The sequence below is a fragment of the Cebus imitator genome, unplaced genomic scaffold (genome assembly GCF_001604975.1).
Source record: "Cebus imitator isolate Cc_AM_T3 unplaced genomic scaffold, Cebus_imitator-1.0 Scaffold47, whole genome shotgun sequence".
Taxonomy (NCBI): Eukaryota; Metazoa; Chordata; class Mammalia; order Primates; family Cebidae; genus Cebus; species Cebus imitator.
Genome location: NW_016107362.1, coordinates 389365 through 413237, shown reverse-complemented (window position 1 = coordinate 413237; position 23873 = coordinate 389365). Strand labels below are relative to the sequence as shown.

At 43.8% G+C, this 23873-nt stretch overlaps 1 protein-coding gene across 1 annotated transcript in view; it reads left to right on the top strand.

Annotated features, from left to right (window-relative positions):
• Positions 1-20372, top strand: part of KLB (klotho beta) — a 41075-nt gene extending 20703 nt beyond the window's left edge. The window contains exons 2-5 of the mRNA XM_017527256.2: positions 8534-9044; positions 12348-12616; positions 17262-18405; positions 19202-20372. Of these exons, the coding sequence (XP_017382745.1) occupies positions 8534-9044; positions 12348-12616; positions 17262-18405; positions 19202-19590 (2313 nt within the window). The 3' untranslated portion in view covers positions 19591-20372. The remainder of the gene's footprint in view (positions 1-8533; positions 9045-12347; positions 12617-17261; positions 18406-19201) is intronic.
• The last annotated feature ends 3501 nt before the right edge of the window (positions 20373-23873 follow it).

Sequence of the window (23873 nt, the reverse complement as noted above, 5' to 3'; positions counted from 1 at the left end):
CCCCGATTGGCCCTAATTTTCTTAATTTTTAATAGAGAAAGAGAGTCTCACTATATTGCCCAGACTAGTTTTAAACTCCTGACCTCAAACGATCCTCCCACCTTGGCCTCCCAAAGTGCTGGAGTACAGATGTGAGCCACCACATCCAATAAATATTTGTAAACTGCAGCATAGATGAATAAATGAATGTTAAACAATCATGAAGAGCAGCATTTATAATTAACATAAAACTTGATAGTAGGCTGGGCACAGAGACAGGGGCTAAGGCTGAAGGATTGCTTGAGGCCAGGAGTCCAATACCAGCCTAGGTAACATAGTGAGAAGTTGTCTTTACAAAACAAAAAATAAACAAAAAATCAACTGGAGGCTGGGCACAGTGGCTCATGCCTGTAATCCCAGCACTTTTGGAGGCCAAGGTGCGTCGATCACTTGAGCTCAGGAGTTCAAGATCAGCCTGGCAAACATGGCGAAACCCTGTCTCTACTAAAAATACAAAAATTAGCCGGGCATGGTAACAGGCACCTGTAGTCCCACCTACTCGGGAGGCTGAGGCAGGAGAATCGCTTGAACCCTGGAGGCAGAGGCTGCAGTGAGCCCAGATCATACCACTGCACTCCAGCCTGGGTGACAGAGGGAGACTTTGTCCCCCTAAAAAAAAAATCAACTTGATGCCAATATAAAGAACAGCTGAGTAGATGAAAATGAATCAAATTAAAATTAATCCCAAAAGGACAATGAGTAAAACTCGATAAGCTGCAAACAATAAATGAAGGCAAACATGTTCAGCCATGAGCCTTGAGAGGTAAGAGCTTAGGAGCTATTTGCAGAACGCTCTTCACGTTCACAGTTTCCATCATGATTTTCTACAGCAAGTTAAATTATTTTCAGCTTGCTCTTTCAAAGTACTTCAGATTTACATTTGTGTCATTTTCACAGGGTCTTCACAGATATTATTACCTTATTTGAGCTTCACAACAATTCTCTAGGGTATTTATTTTTAGCTCAGTAGAATGAAGGGAAAAAGAGGTCTCTGACGGTGAAATGATCTGTCCAAGATCCGAAAGCTAATGAGTCAGCAGAGCTAATACAAGAGCCCAGGTCTCCTGCTTTCAAGACCAATGTTATTTCCCCTATAGTGCCACGTAGATGAGTAGCACCTTTTTTTTTTTTTTTTTTTTTTTGCCAAGATAGGGTCTTATTCTGTTGCCCAGGCTGGAGTGCAGTGGCACGATCATGGCTCACTGCAGCCCCAACTTCCCAGACTCAAACGATCCTCCTGCCTCAGCCTCCTGAGTAGCTGGGACTACAGGCACTCCCAGCTAACATTTTTAGTTTTTGTAGAGACAAGGTCTGGCTCTTGTTGCCCAGACCGATCTTGAACTCCTGGGTTCAAATGATCCTCCCACTTCAGCCTTCCAAAGTGCTGGGATTACAAGTATGAATGACCATGCCCAACCCAACTTTTTTAAATTACAAAAATAATGCATTTGTATTGCAAAACATTCAAACAATATAGAAAGACATGGTTAAAAATAATGGTTCTCTTTTTCCTTACTCCCTAACCCCACACCATGGAAGTAACCACTGCTAGCAGTTTGTTCAATGTCCAATTTTTTTCTACGTATAGGTACACATAAACATATACATATATATAGTGATTTTTGAATCATATTATTACATTTAGTTTCAGTTATTTCTGAATAATCAAAATGTAAAAGCATACTATTTTTATATCACTCATTTCTGTATTTTCTCCTGTTAGACATCACAGGTCACCCGAAGGCAGGGCTACCTTGTTTTCCTAAATGTCTATTACAGTGCCTTGTATTTGTTAAATAAATGTTTGTAGATGTGAATAATCAAAGTAAATGAATGAAGAGTGTCAAAAGGGATAAAATAGCCAGAGGTTGAAGGAAACTTAGACAAATAAAAATGACTTATCTAAACATGTTTTTGCTATATAGCTTTGTGTAATGAACAGAATGAAACATAAGGTAATGCTGATGAGTTCTCCGTTTGAGTTCTCCATTTTGAGTTCCGAGGGGCGCCCCAGTCAAAACCATGACTCCGGCCAAGCATGGTGGTTCATGCCTGTAGTCCCAGCAGTTTAGGAGGCCGAGGTGGGTAGATCACTCAAGGTCAGGAGTTCAAGACCAGCCTGGCCAACATGGCAAAACCCCATCTCTACTAAAAATACAAAAAAAAATTAGCTGGGCTTGGTGGCCCGTGCTTATAATCCCAGCTACTCTGGAGGTTGAGGCAGGAGAATTGCTTGAACCTGGGAGGTGGAGGTTGCTGTGAGCTGAGATCCCAGGCTGGGCAACGGAACGAGACTCCATCAAAAAAAAAGGGTCTCACTTAGTCGACCAGACTGGAGCTCAGTGGCGATCAGCTCACCGTAACCTCCGCCTTCCGGGCTCGAGCAATTCTCCTGCCTTAGCCCCTCAAGTAGCTGGGATTACAGACATGTGCCACTACCACCAGCTAATTTTTGCATTTTTAGTAGAGACAGGGTTTCACCATGTTGGCCAGGTTGGTCTGGAACTCCTGACCTCAAACGATCCACCCACCTTGGCCTCCCAAAGTGTTGGAATCACGTCCCTGGCTGCCTCTGTTTCTTGGAGGCTTTCTCAGCCTNAAAAAAAAAAAAAAAAAAAAGAAATAGGTAGTCCATTCCTGGGATTAATGAAAGGAAATGATTCAAATAAATTACAAGATATATGTCCAAAGTTAGTTATTGAAACATTTATGACAGAAAAAGAAATAACAAAGGAATGAAGAAAAATAAATTTTTGCCAGGCGTGGTGGCTCACGCCTGTAATCCCAGCACTTTGGGAGGCTGAGGCGGGCTGATCACCTGAGGACAGGAGTTCGATATCAGCCTGACCAACATGATGAAACCTCATCTCTACTAAAAATACAAAATTAGCCAGGCGTGGTGGTGCATGCCTGTAATCCCAGCTACTCCAGAGGCTGAGGCAGGAGAATCACTTGAACCCGTGAGGTGGAGGTTCTAGTGAGCCGAGATCACACCATTGCACTCCAGCCTGGGCAACTAGAGCGAAACTCTGTCTCAAAAAAAAATAAAAGAAAAAAGAAAAATAAATTTTTACCAAAAGAGATGACTAAGTAAATCATATTTCATCAAATCAGTGAATTGTTATACTAAGATATTCTGAAATCCAAAAACAACATGGAAAATGTTTAAAGTGATTTTTTTTAATTTTTATTTATTTATTTATTTGTTTAATTATTTCAATATGGAGTTTTGCTCTTGTCTCCCAGGCTGGAGTGCAGTGGCATGATCTCAGCTCACTGCAGCCCCTGACTTCCAGGGTTCAAGAAATTCTCCTTCCTCAGCCTCCTGAGTAGCTGTGATTACAGGTGTCTGCCACCATACCCAGCTAATTTTTGTATTTTTTAGTAGAAACGGGGTTTCACCATGTTGGTCAGGCTGGTCTCGAACTCCTGACCTCAGGTGATCCCGCCCTCCTCTGCCTCCCAAAGTGCTAGAATTACAGGTGTGAACCACCACACTCAGCCTTAAAGTGATTTTAGCTGAGAAATATATTTGGAAGGCCTGGGTGGGAACACAGAAATATAAACATATTTTGTTATGCTTGTAGAGTTTTTAAATAAACTTTCTTGAACTGTTGTTACTTAATAGTCTATTAAATAGCTTTAACAACAGGCACTTTTACAGTACACATGAAGATATTTCAGCCAAAATGTGACTAAAATAATGCACAGATTTGGAAATGGAACTTTTGACCACTGGCTGAGGGTTCCTTGAATACACTGGTGTGATGCGTTAGGGTTGCTTATCTGTCTTCAACCTATCTTTCCAACAGTGTCCCATCATGTCTTCCTCTGCCTCCTAATCCCCTCTTCATCTATGTCTAAAGTTGTGCCTGCTATCTTATTTGTTTCCTAACATCCACAGAATTTATCTGAGTCTGGACTTTCAGGGGCATCAAAAAAAATGCTGCCACATTAGATTGGAGGAGGAAACAGAATGAGCTATTAAGTCCTGGCTGTCTCTCAATGACATTAGGCCCTGATAGTGGCTCCAAAAAAAAAAAAAAAGAAGCTGACTTTCCCTTCAAGCTACTGAATCTAAAGAACAAAGGTTGAAGCTCTCTTAAATCAATCATTACAAAGGTAGCTGGCCTTGTACAAGTTACAGGGTGACCTTGGAAAATTGTAGAATGGCTGTTGTGCAAGGTTGCAGAGCCCAGGGTGCACTCCCCTACTAACCCCATCTTAATTTTCCCAACAGATCTCTTTTATGAGTGTCTGACCAAAGAACACACATAGATGGATATGGCAAACTCACGATCTGGAAGCAAAACTTGTTACCTTGTTACTTGGCAAATAGGATCAAGTTATAACCAAAAGTACCGCACAGAGGACCTCCCCCACATTCTCTACATGAGAATGAAGACGCTGTCTTCAGCCCAGAGCAAAGATAACCCTAGGTACCTTGATAGCCTATGCAAATAGCAGCAAAGGTGAAAGAGACACTGTGGACCGTGAAGGTCACCTTGACAACACATGCATATGCCTATCCAGAAAACATGCACGGAAAGCTATTGCAAAGACATGTTTTCTGAGCTCTACTGTTTCTCATTCAAAGGCTGAGGTATACAAGATTTTTAGCACAACTTAGGTCATCTTTCATACAATCACTGAAATTTAGTGTCTGCCAAGGCAAGACACTAAATTTGCAAAGCAACTAGTTTATAGCTCAGAATCCTACATGTGCTCAGTGCTTTCCAGCTTGCATAGAGAGGTGTACAACAGCCCTAAACGGAGGTGCTGGTCACTGGGTCTTCTATGGATGACAGCTCTAAGGCTACCAAGGGATTAAGTGACTAGAAAAAGGGGTTAGAAAAAAGCAAAGAATGCCCTCCTTTGAATCCTAGTAATGTATGACTGCTTTTGTTTCTAATCAGGAAAAAAAAAAAGTGGTTCTCAAGACTTTCTGTTGTGATTCTAGCCCCCAAAAAACCCAGAAAGACTAGCTGAAACCATTTAAGTTAGTGTCTGTCCCAGGCTCTGCTGTGATTTCCTCCAGAAGTTGCAATCACAGTTGGAGACAGGGAAGGAGGCTACATTCTGAACACCTCTCTGAAAGGAAAGTTTTTCCTTGTTGTTGTTGTTGTTGTTGTTTGAGACAAAGTCTCGTTCTGTCACCAGGCAGGAGTGCAGTGGCTTAATCTCGGCTCACTGCAACCTCCGCCTCCCGGGTTCAAGCTTTTCTCCTGCCTCAGCCTCCTGAGTAGCTGGGACTACAAACGAGCACCACACCACTACGCCCAGCTAATTTTCGTATTTTTTTAGTAGAGACAGGGTTTCGCCATGTTGGCCAGGCTGGTCTCAAACTCCTGACCTCAAGAGATCCACCCAACTTGACCTCCCAGTGTTAGGATTACAGGTGTGAGCCACTGCGCCCCGCAGGAAAGTTGTTTGTTTGTTTCTTGAGTCAGGGTGTCACTCCGTTGCCCAGGCTGGAATGCAATGGTGCGATCTCACCGCAACCTCCACCTCCCTCGTTCAAATGATCCTCCCGCCTCAGCCTCCTGAGTAGCTGGGACTACAGGCATGCACCACCACACCTGGCTAATTTTTGTATTTTTTGTAGAGGTGGGGTTTTGCCAGGTTGCCCAAGCTGATCTCGAGTTCCTGAGCTCAAGCGATCCTCCTACCTTGGCCTCCCAAAGTGTTGGGATTACAGGTGTGAGCCATCCAACAGACCAAGAGGAAAGCATTCTTAAGGATCCTTGGGAACACCTGGGTGCTAAATGGTACCAGAATCTTCCAATGAAAATTGAGTAAGGACAGGTGGACAGAGGTATACCTCAAGGCATCTATTCCTTCAGAAAATCTTTCAGGAAATTATTTAAATTTGTTTTTCTTGCATAAAGCAGGATGGCACATTTCAGAATCCTCACCCCTTACCTCAATGCCTATTTTCCCCATCTAACAGGGTTTATGGAACATTTTCAGGGTCCACAGGATCTATCTGGTTTGAATCCATTGTTCATATTTGATTGTCTTTGACCTACAAAAAAGGCAGTATCAGTTAGTTTATCCTGATATAAAACATCTCCAGTGAGCAAGGGAAAAGCTACAGAACAAAACTGAAAGCTGGCTCTGTGTGTTAAAGATAACGGCTTTGTGCATTTGTTTTAGAAACACACAAATAGTGGAGGCCAGGCCTGGTGGCTCATGCCTGTAATCCCAGCACTTTGGGAAGCCGAGGCAGGTGGATCACCTGAGGTCAGGAATTTGAGACCAGCCTGGTCAACATGGTAGATCCCCATCTCTGCTAATAATATGAAAATTAGCCAGGCGTGATGGCATTTGCTTGTAGTCTCAGCTACTAGGGAGGCTGAGGTAGGAGGTTCACTTGAACCCAAGAGGTAGGGGTTGAATGAGCTGAGATGGTACCACTGCACTCCAGCCTGGGTGACAGAGCAAGACTCTGTCTCAAAGGAAAAAAAAGAAACACTCAAATAGTGGAGAAATTGAGAGACCAGGGGAAAGATGTCAAGAGACAAGCTAGTGAATTGCTGAGGGGAAGATAGTGGCTCTGACACAGATGAAGGACAATTCCACAGCTAGCTGGGACACAGAAGTGGCCTTGGCATTTAACTGGCATGGAGTCCTTAACTGGAGTCCTTAATGTTTGTGCCTTCAGCTATGGCTGTGACTGTTAGCTGAGCCATGGATTCTGGCTTTTAATTTTTTTTTAATTTAATGCCATATTTAATGCCATTTATGTTTCTCTTTCACATGCTGCATCCTTATTTTCCCGCTACGACACTTTCTGAGGGTAAGTTCCTGTGCCATCTGTCTCACCCTCTCAGGGCAGGGCAAGCCAGGCACTGAAGTAAGTGCTCAGGAAGTGTCTGTAATGTGAAATGCACCAGAAACCCATCACGAGGCTGTGTTATAAGAGAGCACAACTGGAAATGCAAACTCCAGGGGGACCAATAATAATAATGTCCACCTTTTGGCAGTACCTCCTATGTGGTCTATTCTATGCTACTTACTTCATGTATATAAATTGACATCAACCTTCCAGAAGATTTTTTTTTTTTTTTAAACAGAGTTTTGCTCTTGTCACCCAGGCTGGAGAACAATGGCAAGATCTCTGCTCGTTGCAACCTCCAGCAGTTCTCCTGCCTTAGCCTCCCAAGTAGCTGGGATTACAGGTGCCTGCCACTATGCCCAGCTAATTTTTGTAGTTTTAGTAGAGACAGGGTTTCACCATGTTGGCCACACTAGTCTCGAACTCCCAACCTCAGGTGATCCACCAGCCTCGGCCTCCCAAAGTGCTGGGATTACAAGTGTGAGCCACCGTGCCTGGTGGATATTGTTGTTACTAACCTCATTCTACAACTGAGAATACTAAGAGGTTTCAGAAAGGTTAAGTGACTTTCCTAAGGTTACACAGTAAGTACATAAATTTCAAGCCTAGGTGTGCTGACCCCAAAGCTCACACTCTTTCCATTGGTCTTCTGCTGTGGGTGGTGCCGACCACCCTTTAATAATCATAGCAATAATAGCTAAGGCTTATATAGAGCTTACTCTGTGCCAGGCATCATTCTAAAGCTGTGTACATATGTTAATTCACTCAATCCTCACAACATCCCTAGGAGGTGGGCTCTATTATTACTCATTTATAGGATTCAGAGCCTGTGCTGTCCTGGACTTCTAAATTAGGACCAAAGGGAGATTCCATAAAATGGTGAAAGATCAATGCTGTGGGCCATGCCTATAATGGTGGTTCATGCCTATAATCCCAGCACTCTGGGAGGCCAAGGAGGGTGGATCACCTGAGGTCAGGAGTTCAAGACCAGCCTGACCAATATGGTGAAACCCCATCTCTCCTAAAAATACAAAAATTAGGCCAGGCTCAGTGCCTCACGCCTGTAATCCCAGCACTCTGGGAGACCAAGATGGGTGAATCACTGAGGTCAGAAGTTCAAGACCAGCCTGGCAACATGGCGAAACCCCATCTCTACTAAAAATACAAAAATCAGCCAGGCATGGTGGTGGGCTCCTGTAATCCTACCTATTTGGGAGGCTAAGGCAGGAGAATCCCTTGGATCCGGGAAGCAGAGGTTGCAGTGAGCCGAGATCGTACCATTGCACTTTAGCCTGGGCAACAAGAGCAAAACTCCGTCTCAAAAAAATAAAAAAATAACTGCTCTGTGTCTTCTTATGTAGAGGAGGAAACCCTACATCCGACCCCAAGAAGGCCTGGGAAGGGGGCGAGGTAGAGGAGAAGTAAGACCCAGACTAGGCTTCCTGCCAGCCTCCAGCTCTCCTATAGCAGAAATTTTAGGTTGGAAGCACTAGGGGCATAGAGAACAGACTTTGAGGTCATCAGGGCCTCCCTGGCAGCTTTCCTCCGAATCACTCTATGCTGCATTAATTTTATTCATGAAAAGACCATTTACCAGCCATGTTAGAGCCCTTGTAAGGGAGGACAATAAAGATCAATGTTATTTTCTTCTTTTAGGCTCATTCAAAAGTTTGGCATAACTACAACACACATTTCCGCCCATATCAGAACGGTTGGTTATCCATCACATTGGGATCTCATTGGATCGAGCCACACCGGTCGGAAAACGTGATGGATATATCCAAATGTCAACAATCCATGGTTTCTGTGCTTGGATGGTTTGCCAACCCTATCCATGGGGATGGTGACTATCCGGAGGGGATGAAAAAGCGGTTGCTCTCCATTCTACCCCTTTTCTCTGAAGCAGAGAAGAATGAGGTGAGAGGCACAGCTGACTTCTTTGCCTTTTCTTTTGGACCCAACAACTTCAAGCCCCTAAACACCATGGATAAAATGGGGCAAAATATTTCACTCAATTTAAGAGAAGCGCTGAACTGGATTAAACTGGAATACGACAACCCTCGAATCTTGATTACTGAGAATGGCTGGTTCACAGACAGTCATGTGAAAACAGAAGACACCACGGCCATCTACATGATGAAGAATTTCCTCAGCCAGGTGCTTCAAGGTTGGTTGTAGAGTTGTTTAATTTTTTTAAATTTCTGAAAACTTACGGGATATTTAAAGTCATCTTTGAATACAGAACTATTATTGTTGGGCTTTTTTTTTTTTAATGGAATCTGACTTTGTCGCCCAGACTGGAGTGCAGTGGCACCATCTCGGCTCACTGCAACCTCTGTCTCCTGAGTTCGAGTGACTCTCCTGTCTCAGCCTCCAGAGTGGCTGGGATTACAGGCGTCTGCCACCATGTCCAGCTAATTTTTGTATTTTTAGTAGAGACAGGCGTTTCACCATGTTGGCCAGGCTGGTCTCGAACTCCAGGCCTCAAGTGATCTGCCCACCTCGGCCTACCAAAGTCCTGGGATTGCAGGCGTGAGCCACCATGCCCAGCCTGGGCTTTTGTATTGTCCTTTTTTTTTCTCTCTCTCTTGAGACAAAGTCTCACTCTATGGCCCAGGCTGGAGCACAACAGCACGATATCGGCTCACTGCAACCTCTGCCTCTCGGGTTTAAGCGATTCTCCTGCCTCAGCCTACCAAGTACTTGGGATTATAGGTGCCTGCCACCATGCCCAACTAAGTTTTGTATTTTCAGTAGAGACAGGGTTTCACCATGTTGGCCAGGCTAGCCTCGAACTCCTGACCTCAGGTGATCCACCTGCCTTGGCTTCCCAAAGTGCTGGGATTACAGGCGTGAGCCACCGTGCCCAGCCATTGCATTGTCCAATGTTGAGAGCACTTTTTAATGTTATTCCCATGTCCTTTTTTAAATAAAAGTTTGAGAACAGAATCCTTTCACACTAGAGCTACATCCTTAATTGGCAGGAAGATGCTGTTTCATTATTTACAAAGGACACCATACTAAAAGAGATTTGCTTTAAGTTTCCTAACAGTAGTACTTTATTCTAAGATGTTGAAAGTTTTTCTTGAAATGGTGATCTTTATACTGTATTACATGACCATATAATGAAAACGTCTGAAGACAAAATGAGTTGTTTTTACTGCTCCCTGAGACTTCTGGCCCCCACCTAGCCTCTCTCTCCTTTTCTATTACTCAAGTAGTGACATCTACAGGTGGCTGATAGAAACAATGGGGCAGAAGACAAGCTCAGGTTACGATGGTTCTGTTTCCTGGAATTGGGCTCTATTGCACTCTCATATAAAGGAATTCTCTGTGGATTTTCTAAAATTCTGTTGCTCTCTTTAGAAGTCACAAAACAGGAGGAAAATCCCAGGTGTTTCTGGAGAGAGCCTTCAGGGAGGGTCCTGAGGGAAAACAAGCCCCTGCTGCCCTAAGTTGCAGGAAGGAGCAGCATCGAATCAAGCCATGCCCACCTACGGGTCACGCACATGGGGTCCAAGTCCGAGGGCTCTGCCTACGGGGTCTGGGTCAAATGCCATGCACGTGGGCAGGAGGGGTGTCCATTTCCCAGGTGTTACCATTCCACCTCTCCTGAGGACCCTACAACAGCTATGGACAAGAACCAGGGCCTGTTGAACATATTTATCTTCTTGGAGACCCTTGGCCTGGAATTTCCTCATTTTAGGAAAAAAATGTCAGTGATGAAATCTCAAAAATGCGGAGATGAGGAGGCATTTTTATGAGAGAAGTGAAATATTTTGGCCGGGCGCGGTGGCTCACGCCTGTAATCCCAGCACTTTGGGAGGCCGAGGCGGGTGGATCACGAGGTCAAGAGATCGAGACCATCCTGGTCAACACGGTGAAACCCCGTCTCTACTAAAACTACAAAAAATCAGCTGGGCATGGTGGCACGTGCCTGTAATCCCAGCTACTCAGGAGGCTGAGGCAGGAGAATTGCCTGAACCCAGGAGGCGGAGGTTGCGGTGAGCCAAGATCGCGCCATTGCACTCCAGCCTGGGTAACAAGAGCGAAACTCCGTCTCAAAAAAAAAAAAAAAAAAAAAAAGAAATATTTTAAGAAAGAAAAAGGATTCATGGTTAATTTGGGTAGTTGTTGTTTGAACTGCTGCTGTTGATTTTCTTTTCTTTTTTCCTTTTTTTTTTGAGATAGAGTTTCATTCTTGTTGCCCAGGCTGGAGTGCAATGGTGTGATCTCAGCTCATTCCAAACTCTGCCTCCTAGGTTCAAGTGATTCTCCTGCCTTAGCCTCCCAAAGTAGCTGGGATTACAGATGCCCGCCACCATCGCCAGCTAAGTTTTGTATTTTTAGTAGAGACAGGGTTTCACTATGTTGGCCAGGCTGGTCTCGAACTCCTGACTTCAGGTGATCCACCTGCCTCAGCCTCCCAAAGTGCTGGGCAGGCGTGAGCCACTGTGCCCAGCCTGTTGATTTTTGTATTTCATTTTTACACAATTCCTACAAGTTATTGAATCAGAGTTTTAAACCTAGAAAAGTCCTTAGAGATTCTATTTTCCAATCTTTTCTGTTTACAAATGAGGAAACTGAGGCCAAGAAACTTGCCCAATAGCATGCTCCCTGGGGCACAGTAGGGTAAGCTCCTCAGCCCAGCCAGTTCCCATTCTCTTACATCACTTTTCTTCTTTTACCTCCTTATGTCTACATTCACTTATGTTCATTCTAAAAGCAGATTTTTTTTTAACTCCTTGAAGGATAGTTTCCTAGAATGAGTAGCTTATCCACAAACAAGAACCAACTCAAACTTGAAATAAGAAACTCTTGGTCACAGGCAGACATCTGCATTGGTCCCAAAGAACTCTGGAAATTACCATGCCCTCTGACACAGATTTGCACACCAAGTTTCAGGAATTTTTTTTTGTTTGTTTTTTTGAGACAGAGTCTCGCTCTGTAGCCCAGGCTAGAGTGCAGTGCCATGGTCTCGGCTCACTGTAACCTCTGCCTCTGGGGTTCAAGCAATTCTCCTGCCTTGGCCTCCCAAGTAGCTGGGAATACAGGCACCCGCCACCACGCTGAGCTAATTTTTATATTTTTAGTAGGGACAGGGTTTCACTATGTTGGCCAGGCTGGTCTCGAACTCCTGACCTTGTGATCCTCCCGCCTCAGCCTCCCAAAGTGCTGGATTACAGGCATGAGCCACCATACCCAGGCAGGAATATTTAAAATGTGATCCTTTAAGTGTGACATTCACTTGTTCCAAGTGGGAGTGGGGGGAATCGGGATACCAGTCTGGATGAAAATAATTGCCATCTTTGAAGTACAAACATGAATTTTCTATTTAATACAGCAGACCTGAAAATTAGGGAAAAGGTTGGTTTTACAATATGCTGCCCTCTGGCACGTTAGTGAAATTGTAAACACGAACTAGAATGTTTAGGCCTCTGAACATCTCTCCTTTCTTTTTTCTGTGCAGCAATAAGGTTAGACAAAATACAAGTGTTTGGTTATACTGCCTGGTCTCTCCTGGATGGCTTTGAATGGCAGGATACTTACAACACCCGCCGAGGATTATTTTATGTGGATTTTAATAGTAAACAGAAAGAGCGGAAACCTAAGTCTTCAGCACATTACTACAAACAGATCATAAGAGAAAATGGTTTTTCTTTAAAAGAATCCACGCCAGATGTGCAGGGACAGTTTCCCTGTGACTTCTCCTGGGGTGTCACTGAATCTGTTCTTAAGGTAGGTGGTTACTTCCAAATTAACCATAAACTGGGGCAAACAGCACACACTATTTCATTTACTCAATGACAGCTAAGAGATAGCTGTGACAATATCAAACACCACAATTGTTTGGAGGTTATGAAGGAGAGCTGGGAAAAGAGAAGTGAGAGAAAGAAGGAAATAAATGCTGAGAGCCTTTCATGGGCCAGAGCTCATAGTTGCTGATGGAGATGGACAGGTCAGGAGGCTGCTCTCAAGAAGCATACAGTCTAGCGGGAACTTAACTGTTATTTTTGTGTGAGGTTTTTGTTATAACAGTAACGTCAAAATGATAGAGAAATTTGTTTTTAGATTTTTGTTTTGCCAAAAGCCTTGTTTAATTGATTCTCGCTGTTTCAGAGAGTTGGGTAATTTGCCTTATGAGGTCTCCATATCCCAATAGAGCCTCCCCACATGTCTCATTCCTCACCGCCTTCAGCTGTTTCCTCAAATCTCACCTTCTCCATAAGGCTTCCCTCCACTCCAGAAATCACCCTCCTATCACTTCTCATCCTCCTTTCCTGCTTTTCTACAGCGCACTCGCCACCACCTAACATAATATGTGCTTTCCATATCTTTCATATTTAACACCTGTCTTCCCCAACTAGAATGCGAGCCTCATGAGATCAAAGATGTCTTGGGCTTTGATATCTGCTATATGCCTCACTAGAGAAGTGCTGGGCACATGCCAGGTGCTCATCTTTTAGAACCAGGTGAATAAATGAGACCACCTTTTAGTTATTACTTTTTTTTTTTTTTTTGAGATGGAGACTCGTACTGTCGCCAGGCTGGAATGCAGTGATGCAATCTTGGCTCACTACAATCTCTGCCTCCCGGGTTCAAGCCATTCCCCTGCCTCAGCCTCCTGAGTAGCTGGGACTACAAGAGCCTTCCACCATGCCTGGCTAATTTTTTGGAGACAGGGTTTCACCATGTTAGCCAGGATGGTCTCAATCTCCTGACCTCATGATCCATCCTCCGCAGCCTTCCAAAGTACTGGGATTATAGGCGTGAGCCACTGCACCTGGCCATTGTTATTATTAATATCTACACTACCTGGAAATCAAGAAATCACCTTTTAGAGCCAGGTGAGACCTCAGAGACCTCCCATCCCAAATTCTTCATTTTATAGGGGAGGAAAGTAAAACCTATCAACTCAGATAACAAGTGCTGGTGAACTGTTAACATACTGTCTTTAAGCTTCCAGATGTACAGTTATTTAACTGCTCTACGTATGCACCTTCTCTATACTTCATCTTTTTTTTTTTTTTTTTTTTTTTTTTTTTTGATGGGATCTTGCTGTCACCCAGGCTGGAGTGCTGTGGCACAATCGCAGCTCACTGTAGCCTCAACCTCCTGGCCTCAAGTGATCCTCCCGCCTCAGCTTTCACCTGGGACTACAGGTTCACCCCACCATGCACAGCTAATTTTTTGATTTTTTTGTACAGAGTCTCACTACGTTGCCCAGACTGGTCTGGAACTCCTGGGCTCAAACAAACATCCTGCCTCAGCCTCCCAAAGTACTGGGATTACAGGTGCAAGCCACTGCATCCAACCTACTTAATCTTAAAACCCCCACCTTACAGGCAAGGAAACTGAAATTTAGGGAGGTTACATAACTTGCCCAGGTCACCTAGGTCTGTCTTCCAACTACAATGCTTTAGAACTTTACAATTCCACACTATTGACTTTATTTATTTATTTATTTTTTTTTGAGACAGAGTCTCATTCCATTGCCCAGGCTGGAGTGCAATGGTGCGATCTCAGTTCACTGAAACCTCTGCCTCCTGGGTTCAAGTGATTGTCCTGCCTCAGCTTCTCAAGTAGCTGGGATTATAGCCATGCGCCACCACACCGGCCAATTTAAAAATTTTTTTTTTGATATGGAGTCTTGCTTTTGTTGCATAGGTGGAACCTCAGAGGTGAAGGTTGAAGTTAGAGCCAAGATCGCACCATTGCCCTCCAGCCTGGGCGACAGAGCAAGACTTCACCTCAAAAAAAAAAAAAAAAAAAAAAAGAAGTAATCTGATGTTGATACTTGGGACTCTGTGAATATCCTATTCCTCAGCATTTCATTTCATGGTTTAAACATTCATTCATGAACCTTGCCTTAACTATTCCTTTGTAGTAATCAGATTATTCCCTCTACATTTATTAGCTGGATTCTTTTAAGTTTGATGTTTTATAATTCATTATTGTCATGATATTGTTCCTTTTGATGATCAAATTGTTTCAGATTTAGTCAATGGGACCCCCTCAAGCTGTTCCTGTCTTTTCTACATTTTCCTTTCAGTTTTGTTTTTTTTTTTTGAGACGGTGTTTCACTCTTGTTACCCAGGTTGGAGTGCAATGGCGCGATCTTGGCTCACCGCAACCTCCGCCTCCTGGGTTCAGGCAATCCTGCCTCAGCCTCCTGAGTAGCTGGGATTACAGGCACGCACCACCATGCCCAGCTAATTTTTTGTTTTTTTAGTAGAGACGGGGTTTCACCATGTTGACCAGGATGGTCTCGATCTCTTGACCTCGTGATCCACCCGCCTCGGCCTCCCAAAGTGCTGGGATTACAGGCTTGAGCCACCACGCCCGGCTCCTTTCAGTTTTTAAGCATTTCCTTATTTTCTGGCAAAAGATGCCCCAGCTTCATCTTTCTTCTCTTGGAAAAAGCCATTTCTCCAAGTAGTACAGGGTCCTTTTGGTGGGGAATAGGATTTTAGAAACAAGCTCTGGGAGCTGGGGTTGGGATTGGGATGTATCATCTTTAACTAGAAAATTAATATCTTAGCAGATTAATCATACACACTTGCTAAGACTAATGTTTTCTAAAGGTTTTCAATGTAAGATATATTTTTATTTGATTTTTGCCTTGCCCCATAGCAAGACTGCCTTTTATAAACATCCTTCACTACCATGATGTTCTGAGTTTTCAAAACACTGAAACTGGCCATCTCGGCTAGGAAGATTTTACTCAAATAAATTATATACAGATTTAACTTCATGCTCACATGATCAATGTTCTCTTAGTTTAATGTTCTAGATAACTGGTTGGCAGATGGCAAATGGGCAACGATATGGTTTTGTAATTAAACTATGAAAGATGACACACGAAAAAACAATTAGAGGGAAAATATTTACCAAAGGTTAATTATCGTTTTTCCCTGGTGTGTTTAAATTCAGTCATGAGGGGAAAAAATGAACTTTAAAACAAGTACAGAACTATTATTTTCCCTTATTAATCCTGAATTTGCAAATGTTTTTAAGTCAAGGGCTTTATTTTAATTTAGACTCAAGGGCCTAGTAGGCAATTATTGCCACTAGGGAAAATGAAACGCAAGTCATGACTACATTGTGTTTGTATAGTGCATTAGAGTTGCCAGAGCACCTTCCCAGAGTCACTGAGTCCTCACAGCACACCTGTGAGGGGGGTGAGATTACTCCATCACTATATAGTTGCCAAGCCTGAGTTTCAAAAGGGCAGAACTAGAACAGGCGTCCAGGGCTCACTCCTTCGTGGAGAGACAGGGAATGAGACATTATCAGATCCAAGTGTCAACCTTGGGGATTTCTGTGGGTATTCTACTGTCCTTTCCACCCATAACCCAAACGGCTAGCATAGAAAATGTATCAGCATTCTGTGGCATGAATCAATGCTATGTTCTCACAGGCACATGGGTCGGGAAGACATGATGCATGCAAATGAGATATCACTTGGACTTTTCAAATAGAAGTTAGAGAGTTGCATTCAGCAAATGCAAGGAGTCATTGCTTACCCTATCTCACCAGCCTCTTTTAGGAATTGTGCCTGGAGTCAACTAGCCTTGTCTTCTCAGTGAAATCTCTACAATGGGAATTTCAACTTTGTCTTCTATTTATGGCAGGGTTTAGAATCTATATTCTGTAATTGCTTTTAACTGAGGGTACCAAGCCAATTTCCTGAGGCATTTGAAAAGACTCACATCAAACCCCACCATATAACCTGGGGTTTACAGTCAAATGAACTGGAAAATGGCTTCCCAATGTTTTCTCAAACAACTTGTTTTCCAAGCCAGGGCCTGGGTGTGGCTCCTCCTGTTTTCTGGTCTCCCTGGCAGATTTCAAGGGCTGGAAGAGGCCTGGCAAGGCGGCTCATGCCTGTTATGCCAGCACTTTGGGAGGCCAAGGTGGGAAGATCACTTGAGGTCAGGAGTTCCAGACCAGCCTGGCCAACATGGTGAAACCCCATCTCTACTAAAAACACAAAAATATTAGCAGGGCATGGTGGCACATGCCTGTAATTTCAGCTATTTGGAAGGCTGAAGCAGGAGAATCACTTGAACCCGGGAGGCAGAGGTTGCAGTGAGCAGAGATGGCACCACTGTACTCCAGCATGGGCAACAGAAAGAGACTCAGTCTCAAAAACGAAACAATACAACACAAAACAGGACGGGGAACCTGGAAGAGAGGCTGTTCTATCAGGCCTTTGCTTGACATCACCAGAACAGCCAGAGCAGCCAGGTCCATATGAAGGGCACATACCTCGTTTCTCTTCTTTGGTCAGTGAGAAGCAGAAAAAGATCAGGCCTCGCAAACCGCTTATGCTAGGAGCCTGTCTGCCAGCGCATGCCTGACCTGAGCTTGTTTTTCACAGCCCGAGTCTGTGGCGTCATCCCCACAGTTCAGCGATCCTCACCTGTACGTGTGGAACGCCACCGGCAACAGACTGCTGCACCGAGTGGAAGGGGTGAGGCTGAAAACACGACCCGCTCAATGCACAGATTTTGTGAACATCAAAAAACAACTTAAGATGTTGGCAATGATGAAAGTCACCCACTACCGGTTTGCTCTGGACTGGGCCTCGGTCCTTCCCACTGGCAACCTGTCAGTGGTGAACCAACAGGCCCTGCGGTATTACAGGTGCCTGGTCACTGAGGGGCTGAAGCTCGGCATCTCCGCGATGGTCACCCTGTACTATCCGACCCACGCCCACCTAGGCCTCCCCGCCCCTCTGCTGCACGGCGGGGGGTGGCTGAACCCAAAGACAGCCGAGGCCTTCCAGGCCTACGCGGGGCTGTGCTTCCAGGAGCTGGGGGACCTGGTGAAACTCTGGATCACCATCAACGAGCCTAACCGGCTGAGCGACATCTACAACCGCTCTGGCAACGACACCTACGGGGCGTCGCACAACCTGCTGGTGGCCCACGCCCTGGCCTGGCACCTCTACGACCGGGAGTTCAGGCCGTCCCAGCGCGGGGCCGTGTCGCTGTCGCTGCATGCGGACTGGGCGGAACCCGCCAACCCCTACGCCGACTCGCACTGGACAGCGGCCGAGCGCTTCCTGCAGTTCGAGATCGCCTGGTTCGCCGAACCGCTCTTCAAGACCGGGGACTACCCCGCGGCCATGAGGGAGTACATCGCCTCCAAGCACCGGAGGGGGCTCTCCAGCTCCGCGCTGCCGCGCCTCACAGAGGCCAAGAGAAGGCTGCTGAAGGGCGCGGTCGACTTCTGCGCGCTCAACCACTTCACCACCAGGTTCGTGATGCACCAGCAGCTGGCCGGCAGCCGCTACGACTCGGACAGGGACATCCAGTTTCTGCAGGACATCACCCGACTGACCTCCCCCACGCGCCTGGCTGTGATTCCCTGGGGGGCGCGCAAGCTGCTGCGGTGGGTCCAGAGGAACTACGGTGATATGGACATTTACATCACGGCCAGCGGCATCGACGACCAGGCTCTGGAGGATGACCGGCTCCGGAAGTACTACTTGGAGAAGTACCTCCAGGAGGTGCTGAAAGGTAAGGGCGAGGCCCCTTTAGACACTGGGCACAGCAAGATTCCTGTTACCTGACATGAACAAAGAATGAGCGGAGCAGGTTTGTGCCTGACAACATTGAATTTTGTTCTGAAAACTGGACTATGGGATCTTCGAAAAAAATTTTAAGCCATAAAAGTAATATACACCCATTAGAGAAAACTGGGCACGTGGAGAAAAGCTTTTTAAAAATCACCTGAAATCTCACTCACCAAGATAAACGCCGTCATCTATTTTGGGATTATTTTCAGCATGCTTGCTAGGCTTTTTAAAAAAAATTGTGGGTACACAGTAGGTGTATACATTTATGGGGTACATGAAATGTTTAGATACAGGCATGCAATGTGAAATAATCACATCATGGTAGCCTAAGCAAACAAAAGTGAGTGGGAGAAACCAACTGTGTGATTCCTGGGCTGCACCACGAGCACATGTGAATCAGGCCAAATAGGTGACATTTTTCTGCTTGTGACCCCTTAAACCAAAGTTTCAACCTTCATGGCTCTGCTTAAATCTGCTTTTTCCTCCAAGAGTTTTTGGATTATTTATGGATCAAAGTTTTACTACAAATTGCTTTTAGACTTAAATTATTATTATATACATTTTCACCTTATCCTTTATATAGATCATAAAAGAATAAATGTCAAAAAAAACCCCACCTCTAATAAAAATCACTACTTTTATGGGCATAATTTTAGCTTATTTCAATGAAAACTAAATTCTTATTCAAAGATATTTCATAGTCAATTTGTGATTAATGTTAATTTGATATTTTTCAGCATATCTGATTGATAAAGTCAGAATCAAAGGCTATTACGCATTCAAACTGACTGAAGAGAAATCTAAACCCAGATTTGGATTCTTCACATCTGATTTTAAAGCTAAATCCTCAATACAGTTTTACAACAAAGTGATCAGCAGCAGCGGCTTTCTTTCTGAGAACAGTACTTCCAGATGCAATCAGACACAAAGAAACACAGACTGCACTGTCTGCTTATTCCTTGCGCAGAAGAAACCACTGATATTCTTAGGTTGTTGCTTCTTCTCCACCCTGGTTCTACTCTTATTAATAACCGTTTTTCATAGGCAAAAGAGAAGAAAGTTTTGGAAAGCAAAGAACTTACAACACATACCATTAAAGAAAGAGCACAAGAGAGTTCTTAGCTAAACTGATTGTCTGCATGATAGGCAGTTTAAAAATTCATTCCAGTTCCATATGCTGGTAACTTACAGGAGATAAACCTGTATTATAGGCAGACAGTATGAGACACAGCTGTAACCAAGGTGATGATAACTAATGTCTCTACTGCATGGTTCAAACTTTCCCTTAGGTGTTGACATCGGTGAATTCAGCTCTTGGATATAAAGATGAAGGCTTTATCCTGACAGTAAGCTATGAAGATTACATGACACATTGCTTCTTGAAGTTTCATGAACTGTATTCTGTCATACTGCTCTAGCTTTCGTCTCTACCAATACCTACTTGTAGTACAATAAATTATTTTTTAAATGTGAAACTTCAGGTTCGGCATGGTAGCTCACACCTGTAATCCCAGCACTTTGGAAGGCCACGGTGAGCAGATCACCTGTGGTGAGGAGTTTGAGACCAACTTGGCCAACATGGTGAAACCCTGTCTCTACTAAAAATACAAAAATTAGCCAGGCGTGGTGGCAGGTGCCTGTAATCCAAGCTACCTAGGGGCTGAGGCAGGATAATTGCTTGAACCCAGGAGGCGGAGGTTACAGTGAGCTGAAATCAGGCCATTCCGGTCGCCTGGGCAAAATTGAGACTGTCTTAAAAAAAAAAAAAAAAAAAGCAAAACTGTGTTTTGTTAGACACTTTAGCAGAGATTTAACACCTTAAAGAAGCTGGATAGTCAGTGATAGATAATATATATTGTCACTAACAAGGTACTTTCCCCTTTAGGTCAAGGTGGTTCTAAAATGGAAGAAAACATACAATAATAGGGTAAGTAGTGCTTGTCTAAGCCAGTTACAACAGACTCTTAAAGAGCATCAAGCCCTTCATTTTTCTAAAGAAAAGGAAATAATCTACAGAACATCTAATTTGTGATCTTTTACTAGAAGATTTGATTCTTAAAAAAAACAATTTCCAGCTGGGCATGGTGGCTCATGCCTGTAATCCCAGCAGTTTGGGAGGCCGAGGTGGGCAGATCACAAGGTCAAGAGATCGAGACCATCCTGGCCAACAGGGGTGAAACCCCATCTCTACTAAAAATTTAAAAATCAGCTGGGCATGGTGGCGTGTGCCTGCAGTCCCAGCTACTCGGGAGGCTGAGGCAGGAGAATTGCTTGAACGAGGTTGCAGTGAGCCAAGATTGTGCCACTGCACTCCAGTCTGGCACCTGGCAACAGTGACTGTCTCAAAAAAATTAATTAAAAAAAATAACAATTCCCAGCTGGGCGTGATGTTGGCTCACACCTGTAATCCCAGCACTTTGGGAGGCCAAGGTGAGCATGTCACCCGGGGTCAGGAATTCAAGACCAGCCTGGCCAAGATGACAAAACCCCATCTCTACTAAAAACACAAAAATTAGCCAGGTGTGGTGGCAGGCACCTCCTGTAATCCCAGTTACTAGGAAGCCAGGAGGCAGAAGTTGCAGCGAGCTGAGATCACACCATTGCACTCCAGCCTGGATGACAGAGCAAGACTCTGTCCCTCAAAAAAAAACCCATAATTTCCAAAAGTCATCTCATGGAAAGATCACAGGATGAAGGAAAGCTAGACTCAACTCTGTGAATATAAAAAAGTTGCTATACTGCAGTATAGCAACAATTCAGAATGTTGATGGTCTGAGTTAGTTTTATGTAGCATCCTTTTGGGCTAGGGTTAAGTAAATTACTAGAACTGAACTTGGATAATTTGACATTTTGGGAAATGACTTGTTCAGTGTACTTTAAACAATTGAGGAAGAAAACTTAAATATGCACCTATTTATACCTATTCTGTTAGTCAACATTTAACATCCATTGCACACAGTAACTAGTCCCTGTCTGCTCACTCCAGCAACTTAGACCTTAACAGTCACAGGAAATGTTGTTATAAAACCTGATTACATTAAGGCAGTTTTGATTATGGTCTAGGTCCACCTATGTCTGAGGCTAAATTCAGTACCCAATTGAAATTCTAATTGCTAATGAACAAGTTTCCAGGATACTGTAAAGAGAAAATACAATTAGTCAATTCAAATAAATGCAAACCTGACAAGAAATCTGTTTGCTATTTGGCCTGCCAAACAGAAACAGTAAAATTCTGCTTTAACTCTTCTCTAGTCTCCTTGCCCCCAGCTGCACCCACTACCCCAAACTTTGCAGTTTTGAGGTATCATTTACAAGGAATTTTTAAGTATTAATATTTCCCTCTGAGAACTATGTGCTAAGGTTATGCATACAACTAGTCAATTCTGTTATATTACACTATATACAAACACCAAGTCATTTAAAAGAATCCCTTGGCTGGGTTTTTTCCCCTTTGTACTACATTGATTCACCCTGACCAAGGAACTCCAGTGAAAATTCTTAGTGTCAGCTGGGCAACTCATTAACCTCTCTTAATGTCTTGAAAAAAAAAAATGCAGCCAGCCACAGAAATAACAAAAACTTGAAATTTATCTTTCAGGTTTTGCTTTCTATCTTCCTGGACTTTGATTAAAGTATCTCATATTCACAGTTCACAAATCCATTAACCTCCACAATTTGTCTTTTTTACATTAAGAGCTTATGCTTAGGTTGGGTGCGGTGGTGCACGCCTATAATCCCAGCACTTTGGGAGGCCAAGGCGGGTGGATCACAAAGTCAAGAGATGGAGACCATCCTGGTCAACATAGCGAAACCCTGGCTCTACTAAAAATACAAAAATTAGCTGGGCATGGTGGCGTGTGCCTGTAGTCCCAGCTACTTGGGAGGCTGAGGCAGAACTGCTTGATTCCAGGAGGCGGAGGTTGCGGTGAGCCGACATCGAGCCATTGCACGCCAGCCTGGGTAACAAACGCGAAAAAAAAAAAAAAATTAAAAAAAAAAAAAAAAAAAAAAAAAAGAAACAAAAAAAAAAAAAAAAAAAAAAAAAAAAAACTTAAAGCATGTCCCCCTTTTCTAACTTGCTGGTTTACTATAAACTCCCCCAAATAATAAAGTTTCTAACCCAGTACTCTCCTTCTCTGCCACTTGGGAATTACCAGTTTTTAAGCTGTCATTGCACAAGAATCCAAAAATCCTTAAAATTTTTTTAACCACTAACAAATTAGGTTAACCATTTAACCTGGTTCATGCTTTCATACTAAATATTCAGGTTTATCATAAACTCATCTAAAAACCATCAAAGGCCGATGAGAAACTGCTGATTGCTCTTGAAAGGATAAAATAGATAAGATCTTCAGAGTTTAAGCTTTTCTGAGCTGTGTTGTGAAAAAACTTGTTTCTATGGTATATTCATTATAACCTGGAAATAGGACAACTATGGTATTTAAAGAGCCTCTGAAAAATGAGGCCAATACATTGTGACGTTTAATTTTCAGTGTAATTTATTACAAATAAACTGGTTCATGCTGACTACTTGTATTTAACAATCCAGTCAATTTTAAGAACTGTCGAACGTGAACATGTTTGGCATTGTAAATGGGCTCTGCCCCAAGACTGCCTCTCCTGAACCCCTTTCTGCCTAGTTGTAATCCAACCTGGTATGTTACTTCTGGGTATGTTTTTTTTAAAAACGGTGGTCCAGGCGTGATAGCTCACACCTATAACCCCAGCACTTTGGGAAGCCAAGTCTGGGGGTGCGGGGGGTATTGCTTGACTCCAGGAGATTGAGACCAGCTAGGGCAACATGGCAAAACCCTGTCTCTACAAAAAACTAGCCAGGCATGGTGGCACATTCTTGTGGTCCTGGCTACACAGAAGGCTGAGGTGGGAGCATAGCTTAAGCCTGGGAGGCAGAGGTTGCAGTGAGCCAAGATCTAGCCACTGTACTTCAACGTGGGTGACAAAGATCCCGTCTCAAAAATATGCAGACACATCTAAAAATTACAAAAACATTGCAAAAGTACTTATCCATAGTAGACACAGAAGACAAGGAAGAAGTTTTCCCAGGAGGACTATGCTCTTTTATTATACCCAAGTTATTTAATTAAAAAAAAAAAAATCAGGCCAGACGTGGTGGCTCACGCCTGTAATCCCAGCACTCTGGGAGGCCAAGGCAGGCGGATCACGAGGTCAGGAGTTCAAGACCAGCCTGGTTAACATGGTGACATCCCATCTTTACTAAAAATACAAACATTAGCTGGATATGGTGGCGTGTTCCTATAACCCCAGCTACTTGGGAGCCTGAGGCAGAAGTGCTTGAACAGGGACCTGAGAGGTGGAAGTTGCAGTGAGCCAAAATTTAATGACCACACTCCAGCTTGGGCTATGGAGCGAGACTCCACCTCAAAAAAA